At 52.4% G+C, this 15,308-nt stretch overlaps 5 protein-coding genes across 5 annotated transcripts; 3 read left to right on the top strand and 2 right to left on the bottom strand.

Moving 5' to 3' along the window:
- Nucleotides 1-133: 133 nt before the first annotated feature.
- On the top strand, nucleotides 134-2,742 carry CPAR01_14781 (dynamin central region; the record flags this gene model as incomplete). Its single annotated transcript, XM_060499031.1, has 4 exons — nucleotides 134-232; nucleotides 294-680; nucleotides 752-2,374; nucleotides 2,428-2,742. 4 exons carry the CDS (start codon nucleotides 134-136, stop codon nucleotides 2,740-2,742), a joined length of 2,424 nt encoding a protein of 807 aa, XP_060342494.1.
- A 614-nt stretch (nucleotides 2,743-3,356) lies between these two features.
- On the bottom strand, nucleotides 3,357-7,765 carry CPAR01_14780 (uncharacterized protein; the record flags this gene model as incomplete). Its single annotated transcript, XM_060499030.1, has 4 exons — nucleotides 3,357-4,087; nucleotides 4,140-4,172; nucleotides 4,241-6,980; nucleotides 7,037-7,765. 4 exons carry the CDS (start codon nucleotides 7,763-7,765, stop codon nucleotides 3,357-3,359), a joined length of 4,233 nt encoding a protein of 1,410 aa, XP_060342493.1.
- Nucleotides 7,766-9,416: 1,651 nt separating this feature from the next.
- On the bottom strand, nucleotides 9,417-10,942 carry CPAR01_14779 (uncharacterized protein; the record flags this gene model as incomplete). The annotated part of the gene is made up of 4 exons (XM_060499029.1): nucleotides 9,417-10,198; nucleotides 10,251-10,425; nucleotides 10,477-10,641; nucleotides 10,850-10,942. The coding sequence occupies 4 exons, from the start codon at nucleotides 10,940-10,942 to the stop codon at nucleotides 9,417-9,419; spliced, it is 1,215 nt and encodes a 404-aa protein (XP_060342492.1).
- A 610-nt stretch (nucleotides 10,943-11,552) lies between these two features.
- Nucleotides 11,553-12,442, top strand: CPAR01_14778 (26S proteasome non-ATPase regulatory subunit 9; the record flags this gene model as incomplete). Its single annotated transcript, XM_060499028.1, has 4 exons — nucleotides 11,553-11,723; nucleotides 11,804-11,876; nucleotides 11,926-12,263; nucleotides 12,311-12,442. 4 exons carry the CDS (start codon nucleotides 11,553-11,555, stop codon nucleotides 12,440-12,442), a joined length of 714 nt encoding a protein of 237 aa, XP_060342491.1.
- Nucleotides 12,443-13,517: 1,075 nt separating this feature from the next.
- On the top strand, nucleotides 13,518-14,746 carry CPAR01_14777 (GTP-binding nuclear protein GSP1/Ran; the record flags this gene model as incomplete). The annotated part of the gene is made up of 5 exons (XM_060499027.1): nucleotides 13,518-13,775; nucleotides 13,940-14,032; nucleotides 14,101-14,254; nucleotides 14,339-14,544; nucleotides 14,612-14,746. Coding segments are annotated over 5 exons (846 nt in total), but the record flags the coding sequence as incomplete, so codon positions are not given.
- Nucleotides 14,747-15,308: the final 562 nt, after the last annotated feature.

The raw sequence follows: 15,308 nt of genomic DNA, 5'->3' as shown, positions 1-15,308 counted from the left end.
GTGTGAAGGAGCTTCCACTATTTCGCCTCTCGAAGCTCTCCTCGACATCCACGGGTGCTTCACTTCTCACCACCACCACCTCTTCCAACCCGATTTTGTGGGAGTTTCTACCTCCTAGCGTCACCCAATCACCATGGCGTCCCTCGGAGACGACCTTCTCGGCACTGTCAACAAATTGCAAGACCTGGTCTTCAATACTATTGGCAGTGACTCGCTCGATCTCCCCCAAATTGTACGTCGTCTAGTCATGGTGCATGAGCTGTCTAGACGTCCAATCGCTAACATTTGAGCAGGTCGTAGTTGGTTCGCAGTCAGCCGGAAAATCCTCCGTCCTCGAAAACATTGTCGGTCGTGACTTCCTGCCCCGCGGCAGTGGCATTTGTACTCGACGACCCCTGATCCTACAACTCATCAACGTATCTGAGGACGAGAGTGCCCTCGACCCTTCCTCCGACCCCTACAGGTCTCCCGACCTTGCCAGACGATCCGAATGGGCCGAGTTCCACCATATCCCAAACCGCCGCTTCAACGACTTTTCGGATGTAAAGCGGGAGATCGAGAACGAAACAGCACGAGTGGCGGGCAACAACAAGGGCATCAACAGACAGCCCATTAACCTCAAGATCTACTCGCCACATGTGCTCAACCTGACACTTGTTGATCTTCCCGGCCTCACAAAGGTATGCCACCATGCTTGCCTTTCTCAGTGCTCAGCGTCAAACGCCTGGCATACTCTAACACAAGCTCTTAGGTTCCTATTGGCGATCAACCTACAGACATCGAAAAGCAGACGCGGAACCTGATCTCCGAGTACATTGCCAAGCCGAACAGTATCGTCCTTGCCGTATCTCCTGCCAATGTTGATATTGTGAACTCGGAGGCTCTTAAACTCGCACGACATGTCGACCCTCTTGGTAGGAGGACGATTGGCGTGCTTACCAAGGTGGACCTTATGGATCATGGTACGAACGCATTGGATATCCTATCTGGCCGCGTGTACCCTTTGAAACTTGGGTTCATCGGTGTTGTCAACCGCTCTCAGCAGGACATTCAGGGCGCCAAGCCCATGGAGGAGGCTCTCAAGGCCGAATCTGAGTTCTTCAGGCACCACCCCGCCTACCGGAACATTGCTAGTCGATGCGGCACTCAATACCTGGCCAAGACGCTGAATACGACTCTGATGGCTCACATTCGCGAGCGCATGCCGGATATCAAAGCTCGCCTTAACACTCTCATGGGACAGACTCAACAGGAACTGGCAAGCTATGGCGATATGCACTTTAGCGGCAAGGAGCACCGTGGATCCCTCATCTTGCAGCAAATGACACGCTTTGCCACATCATTCATCTCATCCATTGACGGTACGTCGACTGAAATATCGACTAAGGAGCTTTGCGGCGGCGCTCGTATCTACTACATCTTCAACTCCGTCTTTGGCATGTCCCTAGAATCCATCGACCCGACTTCGAATCTTTCGGCCCTTGATATTAGAACAGCCATTCGCAATTCCACCGGTCCCCGTCCCAGTCTATTCGTACCCGAAATGGCCTTTGACCTTCTCGTCAAGCCTCAGATCAAGCTTCTCGAAATTCCTAGTCAGCGATGTGTAGAGCTTGTTTACGAGGAGCTCATCAAGATTTGTCACACCTGCGGCTCAACTGAACTGTCTCGATACCCGAGACTGCAAGCTAAGCTGATTGAGGTCGTGTCAGACTTGCTGCGAGAACGCTTAGGGCCGACCTCCGGTTATGTCGAGTCTTTGATTTCGATCCAAAGAGCGTACATCAACACTAACCATCCCAACTTCCTGGGTGCCGCCGCTGCCATGAGTCACGTTGTGAGCAATAAACAGGAGAGGGAGCGAAAGCGTTTGATTCAGGAAGAACGAGAAAGACGGGAGAAGAGGCGTCTCAAGGAGTTGGGCGCTAATGGCACCGAAGGCCCCGAGGGCGAGGAGGAAGAGCCGGCTGTCATCGAAAAGGCCGAATCGAATTCTCTTCGGAAGCAGGCAACTAAGGGCGCGCGCAGCTTGTCACCCGGCGTACGGGAGAACGGCACTACCGGTCTGAATGCGGCGCTCAACGGAGCAAGATCAGCTTCTCCGTCAAGATTCAATGATAAGGGCCTGGGCGGCGCGCGCGACTCTTTCTTGACCTACTTCTTCGGCAAGGATGGTGCTTCGGCGATTGGAGCAGCATCATCGCCCAACTCCTCCATCGCTCGGCACGTTAGCCAGAGCTCTGAGCCCACATTTTCACAGAGCATCCGGCGAGCTGAAGACAAAGTAGCTTTGCGTGCCCCAGCACAAGCTTCGTCCCGGGACGAGCTGGAATTTGGCAAGCCCCAGCAATCCATAGATTACGGCTCCCTCTTCGTAGGTTTCTCTCTTCCTTTTCTCTCATTGATGAGTATTAATACAATCTCCAGGGTACGGCTAGTGGCGAGCCAGCCATGACAGAACGAGAAGCCATGGAGACAGAGCTTATCCGAGCACTTATCTCTTCCTACTTCAACATCGTGCGCGAGTCGATTGCGGATCAAGTTCCCAAGGCTGTCATGCACCTGTTGGTGAACCACTGCAAGGATGTAGTCCAGAACCGACTTGTCAGCGAGCTTTACAAGGAGGCGCTGTTTGAGGAGCTTCTGTACGAAGACGACGGTGTCAAGAAGGAGCGTGAGAAGTGCGAGAAGCTGCTCCAGACGTACAGGGAGGCGGCCAAGATCATTGGTGAAGTGTTATAGATACGTGTTGGAAAAGAAGAAACAGACATGGCGAAACCGGCGCCACATGTTTGCATTAACGCCCTCTCTATCTCTCTGTATCTCTCTGCCTCTTCCTACCTCCTTTTCTCTCTCTTTCTTCCCCACTTCCTACCTCAGTGTGTGTTGCGCACACGGATATACACTCTCGGGGTTGTCAGGCGGATAAAAGGCGAGGTCTACGTTAGGGGGCGTTTCCGATGGAAAAGGCTCATGGATGTCTGAGAAACGATGCCATGATCGTTGTGCTGTACCTCATCTCAGTCTGCTGGGTGCCTATCATGTACCTTTTTGTGTCGAAGAAGTGTGTAATAGAAGATCCTCAACTTCAATAAAGTCAGACTAATATTCAGCTATGGGTATATTGTAATGCACCCAGAGAATGTGAATGCAGACCTTGAGAGATTCGCCTCCTGTATAAGCATTCCTTGCCCATTTATCCGTTGCAATCACATGGAGTCAGGCTTGATGCTCAGTTTTCGTGAAACAAAAACAGATTTGGGTACGAGGAAAATAAGTAGAGCATGGTGCTATTCGGCTGCATTTGACTACTGTGTTATGCTATCCCTATCCCATTAAAGAGGTACATTGTCTGGCTAGTACTCTGATGGTCTTTTAGCGCCGGGACCTGACATGGACGCTGGGTTGTTTGAGTCACATTCTGCAAACGATGATGGAGCAATCATGAATTGGGCTCCTGCAGTGCAAGCTTCGTGCATTTGGAAAGCATCTCGCCGCTCGCCAGGAATAGGAGTCCGGTCCATCGAGTCGTACAGAGCATCGTGACTACGGTGTGAGTATGATCCTCTGTTCTGATGGTGATGAGTGTCACCCTCGTACAAAACCCGATGCGTTTCTCGCTCTCGTAGAATCGGCCGACGAACGATGTACTCTCCCTCTGCATCTCGTACGTGCACAATCTCATAAGTCTCCTCGTAACCTGCAGACTGAGGGCGAGTCGCGCTCGCGTAGCGCGTTGTGCTGCGATTGTCGCTGCTCCGACCTGAATTTTGAGGGACCGCTGGGCTGTGGTAGTACGTCGACACCTCAGAAGCATGTCCGGTGTGACGGGATCCATGCGATTCTGCCATGTATTGCGTGGAGTGTCCATGGCGAGCGTCATCGAAAACTTCTACTTCCATGTGTCGTTGTTCAGGGTAATTGGGAAAGTCCGATGGGGGGCCGTCGCGCGCTGTGGATCGGCGCTCTTGACGAACTACCTCGCGCTCCAGCAGCCCAGCCTTGGGTACCCGAGCCAGCGCGTCGCGATCTTGAGCAAGATGCGACTCGAGAGCAGCAGTCAAGCTAAAGTCATCGGGATCCCCCGCTGATGAACGTGCAGAATCCAGCTCAGCAGCCCTTGAAGAATGAGGAATTACCGGGGCATATCTTGCTGGGCCAGGCCTTGTGTCCTGCGGTAACAGTTGCTCTCGGTCGAGTAATTGGCGTGACCGAACCAACCTCGACTGATCCAACGTACGATTGACTCTCTCTTCCTCCCCTTCGGGGTATCTACTACCATGCCCATACCGAGGTTCGACCAGGACTCGATCAGGGGCTCGACTTTGCTCACGGTACCCATGGCGATTTTCGTCGGGCAATGCTGAAGTACGGCGTGGGAAGTAGCCTGACGGCATGTAATGATCTGTTTTGTAGCCACCTGCAGAATGCCCACTATCAAAGTAAATGGTGCGGCCCTCTCGATCAAATTCTGTCGGAGAAGCGCCCCAAGAGCTTTGTCGGCAAGGGTCAATGGTTGAGACCCGAAGGATGCGTCCTGGTTCGTGTGCTTCATGAGGAGTGACCAGTGGCTTATACGGGGGCGCTGCGGATCTTCGATTATAATCTTCCGTTGACGGCTGCGTGTCTCGGCGTTGTTGCGCTTGACCCACGATCGCTGATTCTCGAATGGCTTCAGGACCATGCCAGGGGTTGCGTTCATGACTGGAAGCATCTGCATGCGTGGCATAGGTGTGCCAAGTATCATCCGTGGTTCGATCTGAATCGCTGGGCCGTACCATCCCACCTAAAGGCCATGCGGCCCCAGATTGTTGTGTGGGTCCGTTGGGCTTATTGAAGACCCAGGGGACTGCTTCATTGACGATGTTGAACTTGTGTCCCTTGCCGCCAATGATGGCTTTCAAGTCAGGAATTTCTGATACATCCGGCATAAGGATCATATCTTGTGTCCAATCGAGGCCTGGCCCACTCCTGTGCCCGACCTGCTGCAATCCGATATGCTGGTTTTCGAAGTGATTGACGAGCTGCGGGAGCGAGAACATGGTGCGTTCTGGATTGACTGGTGGCCCTAGACCCAATGTACAGGATCTGCACCTCAGTCCGTTGATATTGCGAACTGGACGCATAGCCTTGTTGTTTGATAAGCCATCGTTAAACATCCGCAACAAGGGAGGCTCGCCAAATTTGTGCCAGAAACGTTTGACCACATGGTGTATAGTGATGTATACTCTCAAAGGCCCAGGTAAATCCCTGGTTGTGCTAAGCGAGTTCCAAATGTCTCTCGCTATCCGAGCCAAGTTTTCCAACTGAGTGGTGTACGATGACGCAAAGGGCATTCCTTGAGGTGTAGCAGACGGTGGCTGAGGATTGCCTTGATGTGGAAGAGTGCTATGCGGTTGGCCAGTATATGGTGCTCCTAGCATGTTCGGAGGTTGCTCTTGTGGGCCAGAGAGTATGGGTCCAAAGCTAGGAGATGCCACAGGATAAAATTGGGGGGCTCCAGACGGCCCAAAGTTCGGCGGTAGGTAGGGCGCACGCGGTATGCTGGCATCCGTACTGTATGTTGGTAACGGATTGTACGGGGCAGCTTGTGGTGCGTGATAGGAAAGGGGCGGAACTTGGTCAGAAGGAAAACGGTGCACAGGGCTAGGTAGGAGACTGCCACTCCGACTAAGAGTATCATGACCTTGAGGTGGCCGGGGTCCTGTTGCCGCATGACCTTGGGCGGTTCCCTTTCCTGCGGCTTGCTGAGAACCTTTGGTCGATCGGCCGTTGGGTTTGAAGATGGGCTGCTCTGGCCATTCGGCTCTCCAGTGAACAACAATGTTGCCGAGACTGAGGGCCTTGGTATGCTTTGCGGCATAGTGTTGTATGACCCCCTCAAATCCGTAGAGCCTATGACTTTCGCAACCATTGCAAAGAAACAACTCCTTCCTATACGACTCGGTATGCTGTTTGATCTTCATATCAAATACCCACTTCATGTTCTCCAGAGTGAGCTTCTGTGTAAAGGGGCCACCTTGGGGATCAACAACAGGCTGCCGCCCTGCTGCGATAGCATCCGCAGCGTCTTTCGCAACATCGGCGTAGAATCTTGACCGCACGGATAGGAGGACCCCCGCTGCAAAACGTGGGCTATTCTCCTTGTTGACTTTGCGACCCTTATTCCAGCTACCGCGGATGATCTCGTCGGCATATTTTGACATTCGCGCTCGTACCGGACCTTGGATATCGTCCCAGTCTTGATCTGTCACTTCTCTTGTTGTCTCGACCTTCGTTTCAATGCTGGAGCTCCGAGATTCAGTAAGACCCCTGTTGATATTCCTCTCGGCATCGGCTCGTTGAGACAGCAATTTGGGCTTCAGCGTATTCCACGCATTCTCGTCCAAGGCGGCCGTGATTTGTATGGCTGCTTGAAAAGAAGGCATGTGGACAACAACGTTGGGTGGCAGAGGAGGGTCGAGTAACATTGCGCGCCGCTCGATTTCAGCACGCCGTAATGCCTTCCGCGCGGCAGCCTCTTCGTGGGTCTTATCTGACCTACTGCGGCCTTCGGAATCTCGGTCCTCTAAAGAAGTTTGAGGGGACTTTCGTGGTTCGTGATCTTGGTCTTGCGCCAGTTCATCAATACTCCCGTTTCCCATAGTTTGCACGCTCCGGCACATTTGCGCCAGACCGCCAGCCGCTGCCCACTTCTCCCATCGTGATGCATCAATTCTGTGTTCTTTACCCTGGGCGCCTAGTCCCTTGAGCCACTCTTCGACGGCTGCTGTCCCAAGGCTCTGAACCACGTTTAGCTGTTCCTTGGCGGCAGTGATGCTGGAGGTTGAGTATAATTTTGTAGTCTCCAGCTTGTTATCGCCCACGTTGGTTTCCAAGGTGCTCGATGGAATGGCCTGCAGTTCGGGTGTGACGAAGACAGAGGCGAGTGCTGGGATGAGGGATGATGGGGTTGTGGAAGAAAGTAACAGGTCGATCTCCTATGGAACGTTTAGTTTGTAGACGAAAGATGACGAGATTCAAGCAGCAAACAGACCTTCACAGAATGTTTCAAAAGACAGGGACCGCAACAGGTGACGCCAAATGCAAATACAGTTGCCAGACCATACACTCCAGGCCCTGGACGCCAGGGATCAGCATTCTCTTGTTGTTGATCAATCGAATTTGTAACACCGCAATATTGACAGATTTTGGTGCAGCATAGCCGCCACATATCGAGTTCAGTACGATTCCCCAGCGGAGAGGGCATTCTGGGATGGTGCAATCTCCTTGACTGCTGCCAGACTGTATCTGGTTTCATTGGCTTGAAGAGACTCGCATTTTCCGGGTAAAGAGCAGTGTTGTCGAAAGCGGAGTGAGAATCAAGATACCCGTTGAAAAGCTTGTTAACTCGTAGCAAGGTACCCAAGCTCCTAGGGGGGAGAAATGCGAAAACTCGATGCCATATTCCAGAGGGAAGAAGTGATCTATCCCCAGGCAACTGAGGCGACTTGGTCCTCATAGCCTCAAGCTTCAGCCTCTTGGATGTGCCTAGGTCTTGACTAGTATCACTGACTTCCACAATGCTCTGAGCAGCCTTTCGTTTGTTGTCCCTGCTCGACTGACCCTGCAAGCTCATGGCGGCTGGGTCGAATGTATTGACATTAGAGAGACAATCGTTCCTTGGTGTGAAGAACTTCACATCGTCTGAAGGTGCACCAGCCTGAGATGAAGCAGTTTTGCCATCGTCTTCAGTTGGGCTGTGAGGCAACGAGGAAAGCTCCATTGCAGCCTCTCTTGGAGATGAGATACCTCGGCCAGAACGCAAGATAGAACAGGAAAGGTGTGATGGGTTAGATTGCCAATAGCAACTGTGAAAGGTAGAGTAGAAAGAGCTTGGGAGAGATTGGAGAGCTTGTACACTTGTCAGATCTGAAAATCGTGATAGCTTGAAGGTCACACAACGAATGATCTACTGTCAATTCGTTGCGTCTCGGACCCGACTCAAAAGCCGCCTGCCGGATGAAAATATGGCCCTCACACCTATGAGAACCCAAGGTTTCGTGGGATTAAGAGAAATATGATAGTGAGATGGCCCTCATACAGTCTGAGAGTAGTAATGAACGTCGGGAACACAGGAGCCTCCAGACCTACAGTCCTTTCCCTGGAGATCACTCAAAACGAGGAACGTCAGGCGTGAGCGGACACATACGCTTGGGGGTAAGAAGAAACAATGCCACCGCTACTCGTTCAATTCCCGTAACATGATTTTGGGAAAGAGCGATGGGCGGCTGACCGACGTGACGGGACGCAGAGGAAGGAAGTTGAAATGGCCGATGAAATGGATTGAAGTGGTGGTTAAATGTTGAGTTGTACCTCCATGCATTAAGGTAGTTTCCAATGCTAGCTCGGAGCCACGGAGCTACAGGGCGCCGTTCATGGACGAGTGGAGACCTACCTACCTAGGTAGGTACCCAGTCGGATCATGCTCAAGCCTCAAGGTACCTTGGCTCTCCCACCGTACCTTGACGTGAGTAGGTACCTCCGCGAAGGTAGTTATATGAGTTTGCCAAGATGCGGAATTCCAGTTTTTCCATAAGATTTCACCTTCTAATGTAGATGATGTTCGTGACGGCTGTATTCGCTCTTGCGCATCGGGAAACGGTGCATACGCTCAACGACTGAGTATCGGAAGTGAACCTGGCGTTTAGCTTGGCTACAGATCAACGTCCTCACCACGAACGAAAGGCTGATGTCACAGGCACTTAGTACCTAGTGTTGCCAATGCATCGTATTCAATTCCTACGTCTGGAATGTAGGAGGGAAATCTGTTTTAAGATTGGGGACTAGTTTAATTGGGAAGATCATGACTATTAGCTTACGAATGTGTGGTCATCGCCGACTTAAGTCTGGTAATTTTCCCCCTCTTCAAGGCCGTACTTGACTTTGGATCAAACAGCAACGGTGATGGTAAAAAACGGGACAGCGAATTATAATCATGGCTGTGTCGTGCCATTCTTGGTACTTTGTTGGTCAAAAGAAATGCAAGGTAGTAGAGACCGAGCTGTGTAAACAGCCATCACGGAAGAGGTAGGCAGAATCCCTCAGGTGCCTTATGTCTATGGGACTCGAGAAGATACAGTCAACGTACCAAATTGAGCGAATGGCTTCGCCTTGGGCCCTCAACCCCCTTGACCAGCGGGCTCGTATGTTTGTGTAAGGTATGCAGCAAAACTTCTTAGACGATTAGCCTTAGCCGTTTGTAAATGAGGCGAAATGCGAGCTTAGCGTCTCTTGTTTTTTATCATTCTCCCGTGATCTTCTGCCTTCGCCAACGCTGCTGGAAGACCTGGCAACGTTGTGTCTGCATAGTGCCAGTATCAGATTAGCCAGACCTGTTTGAGTTGTCGGATCTCGTTCCAAGAATCGCCACCCACCTATCGTCTTGTGACGCAGGAATCGGCCTGTTTAAAGTTGTGCAAAGTTTGGAAGTCACCTCTTAGAGTCATCAGCCGATCTCCATGAGCGAGGCTATGAGTTGCGTCTCCGGCTTCCTTTTGCCTCACCCTCTCCCTCTCCTTGGCCTCTCCTGCTCTCGCGATCAGTCTCGTTAATATCATCAGCTGTTGCTCTGCGAGCGCTGGGATCCGGAGAGCGAGAGACGCTACTATCGTGGCGATGTCGGGGACTGCTTCGAGATCTCGGACTTGCACGTCCCCGAGAGGTTCGACGCGTAGAGCTACGGCTGCGTGATCTAGAACTTCGAGACGATGCTGAGTTCGAGCTTCTACTGCGGGATCGTCTCTCACGACCTGGCGAACGACTCCGTGAAGAGGAGTATCTACGGCGCTTTGCAGCCGCCCGTTTATCAGGCGATGTTGAGGGCGTTGAAGGGCTTCGTGAAGATCTCCTTTTCCTTCGTGATTCGCGATAATCCCCCTGGCTTCTTCTCGGCGACGCCGATCGATTTCTCGTAGCCCTGGGGCTGGATACGCTGCGTTCTCGACGAGTTCGTCGGGCGGGGGCCGGGGGCGAGCCACGACTAAAATCCCGCTTGCGATCGGGGCTGCGCGACCGTGAGGTGGCGGATGCCGGAGACGGAGAGCGCGTGTCGTTGCGACGACGGCCAGATACTCGGCTATCGAGACCGCGATTCCTTGGGACATAGCTGTCTCTAGTGGACCCACGGAACGAGCCTCTGTCCCTCTGATCAGGGTTCCTCGCAGCCGGTGAGCGCGACCTGTTGCTACCAAACCGTCCTCCGTGTCTACCTCTTTGGTCGTAGTCCCTGTCACTGTTGCGACCACGCCGCATGTCTCCACCGCCGCCGCGTCCGCGTCCGCGTTCACCGCGATCCCTATCTCTCGGTGCCGGGCCATCTTGTTGACGCCTGTCGATATCGCCTCGGCGGCGTCGTGCCTCGTCTGCAGCGCGATCGGCTTCCATCTGGTCTATGTTAGTGACTGTCCTTGGCTGTGGATGAAGATTGATACGTACCTTTTCTTGTATCAACTCTAGCTTCTTGGCCTCTAGAAGTTCTTTGGGCACACCCTGAGGGCTTGTTTGGGCACTCAAGAACAATTTCCATAGTTCCCTGCAGAATGGCGCCGTGTCCTTGTCCAAGAAGCCCGTAAGTTGTATTTGTAAAGCTTTAATGTCTGGCTGGAGGAAAGTCAGAAGATAATCGCGAGAATCGGTCGAGGCAGACAATACTGACAAATCGGGGCCCTTCGATCAGGTTGAAACAAAGCTCGATAACAACGTCATCTTCGCTTCCCAGGATGTCGGAAATTTTGCTGGCTATCCACCTGAAAGAGATCAGTTAGCAATTGAATGACAATGGAAGGCGAGGCTCATGCTTTTTCATCACCTGAAGGTTGACCTTTTGCATGTCAACCTTTTGATTGAATTCCGCAGGGAATTTGGTGGACTTTAGGAGCTTTGCGTCGACGCCGGTCGCCATGATGATCGGAGAGGCAAAGAGCGGACGGGGTAAGAGGATGGAGGAAGAAGAAATGGAACTGTGACGTCGATACAAGGACAGTCTAGCAGGAGATCGGGAGCTGGCTGGGGTTGAACTAAGAGCTCTGTATCGGGTCGCTGAATGGACGCGTCGGGGTTCCAGTTAGACCGCTTCTTGTGCCTCAGGTACCAGCAGTGATTCTAGGCTCCATCAGGTCTTGTGAGTTAGTCAGCGCATGGAGTCACAATGCTGGGTACCTACCCTAGCACTCAAGATACCTAAGGCAGGCACGGCCCATGAATCTAAGGCTGGACAGGCACCTTCTTCAGGTACCTAAGCACCTGCGGTACCCGGCTAAGGTAGGTAGCTACGTAGGCAGGTCCCCATGACGCTGCCCAAGGATTTGGGGCGCGGGGCTCACAATTGGATGTCCTCTATGTCGATGCAATACCCCAACATAGAGGGTTGAAGTTGAGGTCCACCAACATCAATTCCAGCTCAAATACTGGGCACATGAACGAAGTCGTCTGCCATCGCTGCAAGAAGTCAGAAACCGACTCTTCATCGCACTTAAGCCCCCTCGCATTTCTATCGGTCCGTCCGGTCAGCTATGGGATTGCCCCTCAGGATGGACAACATACACGCTCCAACCGTGCCCTCGGGCCCAGCCAGCAATACGTCGAGGAACGGTGACCTTGGTCGCCTCTCTTTTGCCGAGCTACAGAACAAGAAAGAAAACATGGAGGCTGAATTGAAAGCTTTGGGTGCAGTCCTCGACTCTGTTTGTGATTTCAAGACCCCCCGCTCCAGTGTTCGGAGACGAACATGGAGAAGCGAGTATTCAGCTGATTGGTGAGCCAGCACGGGGTTGACATGAACACACCTCTCACAACTCAAGACGGCTTTCCAAGAGCCGATCTCGATATTGCTCAAGGTGTTTCTCCTCTGGTGGCAGAGATCTAGTACCCTGCTGATTGTAATAGTGCGTACTACCAGAGCCCGCATCATCCACCTCCGCAATGACTACAAGGAGCTCATGGCCATGGTTGAGAAACAACTCCATGAGCACTTTGCCAGCTTGCAAGAAGAGGAGAAACCCGAAGTTCCGCTCTCCGGGGGTGCCAACAACACCCTGGCAGATCATTCAGCATCTCAGCCGCTGGAGGAGCCATTCGCAAAGGTCAACGCTGTGGTTCCAGGAAGCCCAGCTGAGTTAGCTGGCCTAAAGCCGAATGACCAAATTCGCATATTTGGCTACGTCAACAGCTCAAACCACGACAATCTCAAGAAGGTGGCCGAATGCGTGCAAGGGAATGAAGGTGTAAGTTGACTATTGCCCGACACTCGTGTGGATATGACATTAACCAGACAAAGCGACCTGTTCTAGTCAGGATATCTCGACCCAGCCAAGGGGCGCGGGAGGAGCTGCACGTAACACTCACTCCGAGACGTAACTGGGGTGGCAGAGGTTTGCTGGGCTGTCACATCCTACCTTTGTGAGAGAGGAATATACTGCTTCAGCTGCAGCGACAAAACAAGGATCTGATATCGCCGTATGTACAGTAGGCCGACATGTTTCGCGACAACTTCACTGACATAAGACACGAAGATTCATTCCGAAAAGTACACGGCTGCGCGCTGTTGAGAACGATCAGTGAGAGTCACTAATGCCTTGGGTGCCCGCAAGATAGAATTAACTGGCCGGAAGGCCGCTTCGACTCCACGTGGCTCGGCATACTTCTGGATTCACTAGCATGACTAGGTACCTGGTGTAAGCCATCGGCTGCGGTCATTAGATGAACCATTAGGCAGATAATTGCCATGGCTGGACAGGCAGCGATTAGGAACAGGCAAAGTGGTAGTTGGATTACAAAGCAAGTCGCGGCCTGATGGGACAGCTGCCTGTGTCGAATGTTTAAGGGGTTTTGTGAGATGTGTGGCGGAGGATGATGTTGGCACTACTTACTTTTGAGATAATGATTGCATGTTCTGGTGAGAAAGAAGAATGTCAATGGATGGCTAACAAAGGTGCCGTACCTAGGTACTATGTCTGGATTGACCGCCCACGCCTAAGGTAAGCAGTGACGGAAAAGCGGACCTCGAAAATTATTTTGGTAGTTTCCATGATACGAGCATGAGAGTTGTCGAGCGCGTCAAGTATGCATTCGCCGCCAAACTGTGTGAAATTTCTTACCTTGGGGTTCTTTATGAGAGCGATCTGCCGGCGAAGGTTTTTAATCTTCAAGTGCCCGAAGCAATGGAACCCAACTTGTTGCTGAAGGAGGCAAGGAAATATCCAGTCACCCAAATGGAAGCGGCCCGGAGGAAAGAACGAATGGAAAGAGACGTACTTGCCGTCGCCCATTGAAAGGGAACCCCACTATGACGAGACAGCGACGCACGTGACCCTTGCCTAGCCCAATCGTGCCTACCCGACTTCGTTGGCCTGCCTGACTGAATTTTTCGCTTAAGAAGTACGGCTTCCTTGCAAGCTCCCCCGCCATCCTCAAAAACATAACCCCCCCCCTAAAGTCGATCAGTCGGTGACGATTTCCACTCGTCGAAAAGTTTACAGCCCACTACCCATCCCTCTCTCCGGTACGAATTCATCTACTCCGCGCCCTTGCCGACGCTGGTTTGCGCCTTCACGTTGACGAATCTCCATTTGTTTGCCTTCTTTCGCTTTGCGCCAGCTGCTAACCTCGCGATCAGCCCCGCTTGTTTACAATTAACTCGCACCGATCCGATTCCTTCACCGATAGCAAACATGGCCGAAACTCAGCAGACTCCTACCTTCAAGCTCGTTCTTGTCGGTGATGGCGGTACCGGAAAGGTGATTCTAATACTCCCTCGTCCCCCATGGCCCTTATCGAGGTTGCGCCCGACAGCATCGTTTGCCCTCTTCGCCAACATCGACCCCTCGACTTCAGCCGATAGCATTCCCTTCCACTTCCCCCCTCCATTTTATCGCGTTGCTAACAGTGTGTAACGTTGTAGACCACTTTCGTCAAGCGTCACTTGACTGGTGAGTTCGAGAAGAAGTACATGGCCACTCTTGGTGTCGAAGTCCACCCTCTGGGTTTCAGCACGGTAAGTACCTCCCATCGGCTTGGTTCCCCTATAGCATCGGTCGCCGGTCTCTAACTCAGCGCGCGCAGAACTTTGGTCAGATTCAGTTCGATGTTTGGGATACCGCCGGCCAGGAGAAGTTCGGTGGTCTCCGTGATGGTTACTACATCAACGGCCAGTGCGGTATCATCATGTTCGATGTCACCTCCCGTATCACATACAAGAACGTCCCCAACTGGCACCGTACGTGGCACCCATTGGATCGGCATGACTCGAATCTATGTCTTTGACCCCAAACGACCAGCCCAACTAACAAGGATCATCTAGGCGATCTCGTTCGTGTTTGCGAGAACATCCCCATCGTTCTCTGCGGTAACAAGGTCGACGTGAAGGAGCGCAAGGTCAAGGCCAAGACCATTACCTTCCACCGCAAGAAGAACCTTCAGTACTACGATATCTCTGCCAAGTCCAACTACAACTTCGAGAAGCCTTTCCTCTGGCTTGCACGTAAGCTTGTCGGCAACCCCGCTTTGGTATGCTCCCGAACGATCTTCTGCACCGGTCTCTGCCTCCAAAATTTTCATGCTAATTGCTCCACAGGAATTCGTTGCTGCACCGGCTCTCGCCCCCCCCACCGCTCAGGTCGACGCCCAGCTCCTCGAGCAGTACCGCAAGGAGATGGACGAGGCCGCCAACATGCCTCTGCCCGGTGAGCTTTCGGACGAAGACTTGTAAAGATAGAGACGCGGCATGGACATGATCCCAACGCGGTGGAACGGTTGAAAGGACGTCGTGAACCGAAATTCTCTGGCGCAGACCGGCAATAGCTGGTCACGGTCATTATGGTAGAAGACGGCACGGCCGGTTCGTATGGTAGACTCGGAGCTGGATGGAGGGTTTTACACTTGCTGCGAGACGACCAGCATACTTTGAGTAGTTTGACGCCTTACAAGATGAACACTGAGTCCTTACATTTCCACCAAGGTGTCTCGGGTTCCGCTCGTCCTCTTCTCTACTATGCGTATCCGTACCTCGACAGACAGCGCAATGCACTTAATTAGATAGCAATTCAATGGTTAGCTAGGCATGATTGGGGAGACAGACAGACAGACACGCAGACAGACAATGAGAGAGAAGAAGGACCGCAAAGGCAGGTAGAGAAACGGTCAACAACATAGTCTCGTCAGGACCACATCATGCAACTCAACCACGCTACGTCACATCATGTTCTGAGTGAGAGATAATAAGTGGGTTCCAGATATCTCGAAAGGTGCATAAGTAGCACAAAAGTAAGTAG

Source organism: Colletotrichum paranaense, assembly GCF_030867605.1.
Source record: "Colletotrichum paranaense strain IMI 384185 chromosome Unknown Scaffold_16.1, whole genome shotgun sequence".
NCBI lineage: Eukaryota > Fungi > Ascomycota > Sordariomycetes > Glomerellales > Glomerellaceae > Colletotrichum > Colletotrichum paranaense.
The sequence above is the reverse complement of the archived record's forward strand: the minus strand, read 5'-3'. Positions and strand labels throughout refer to the sequence as shown.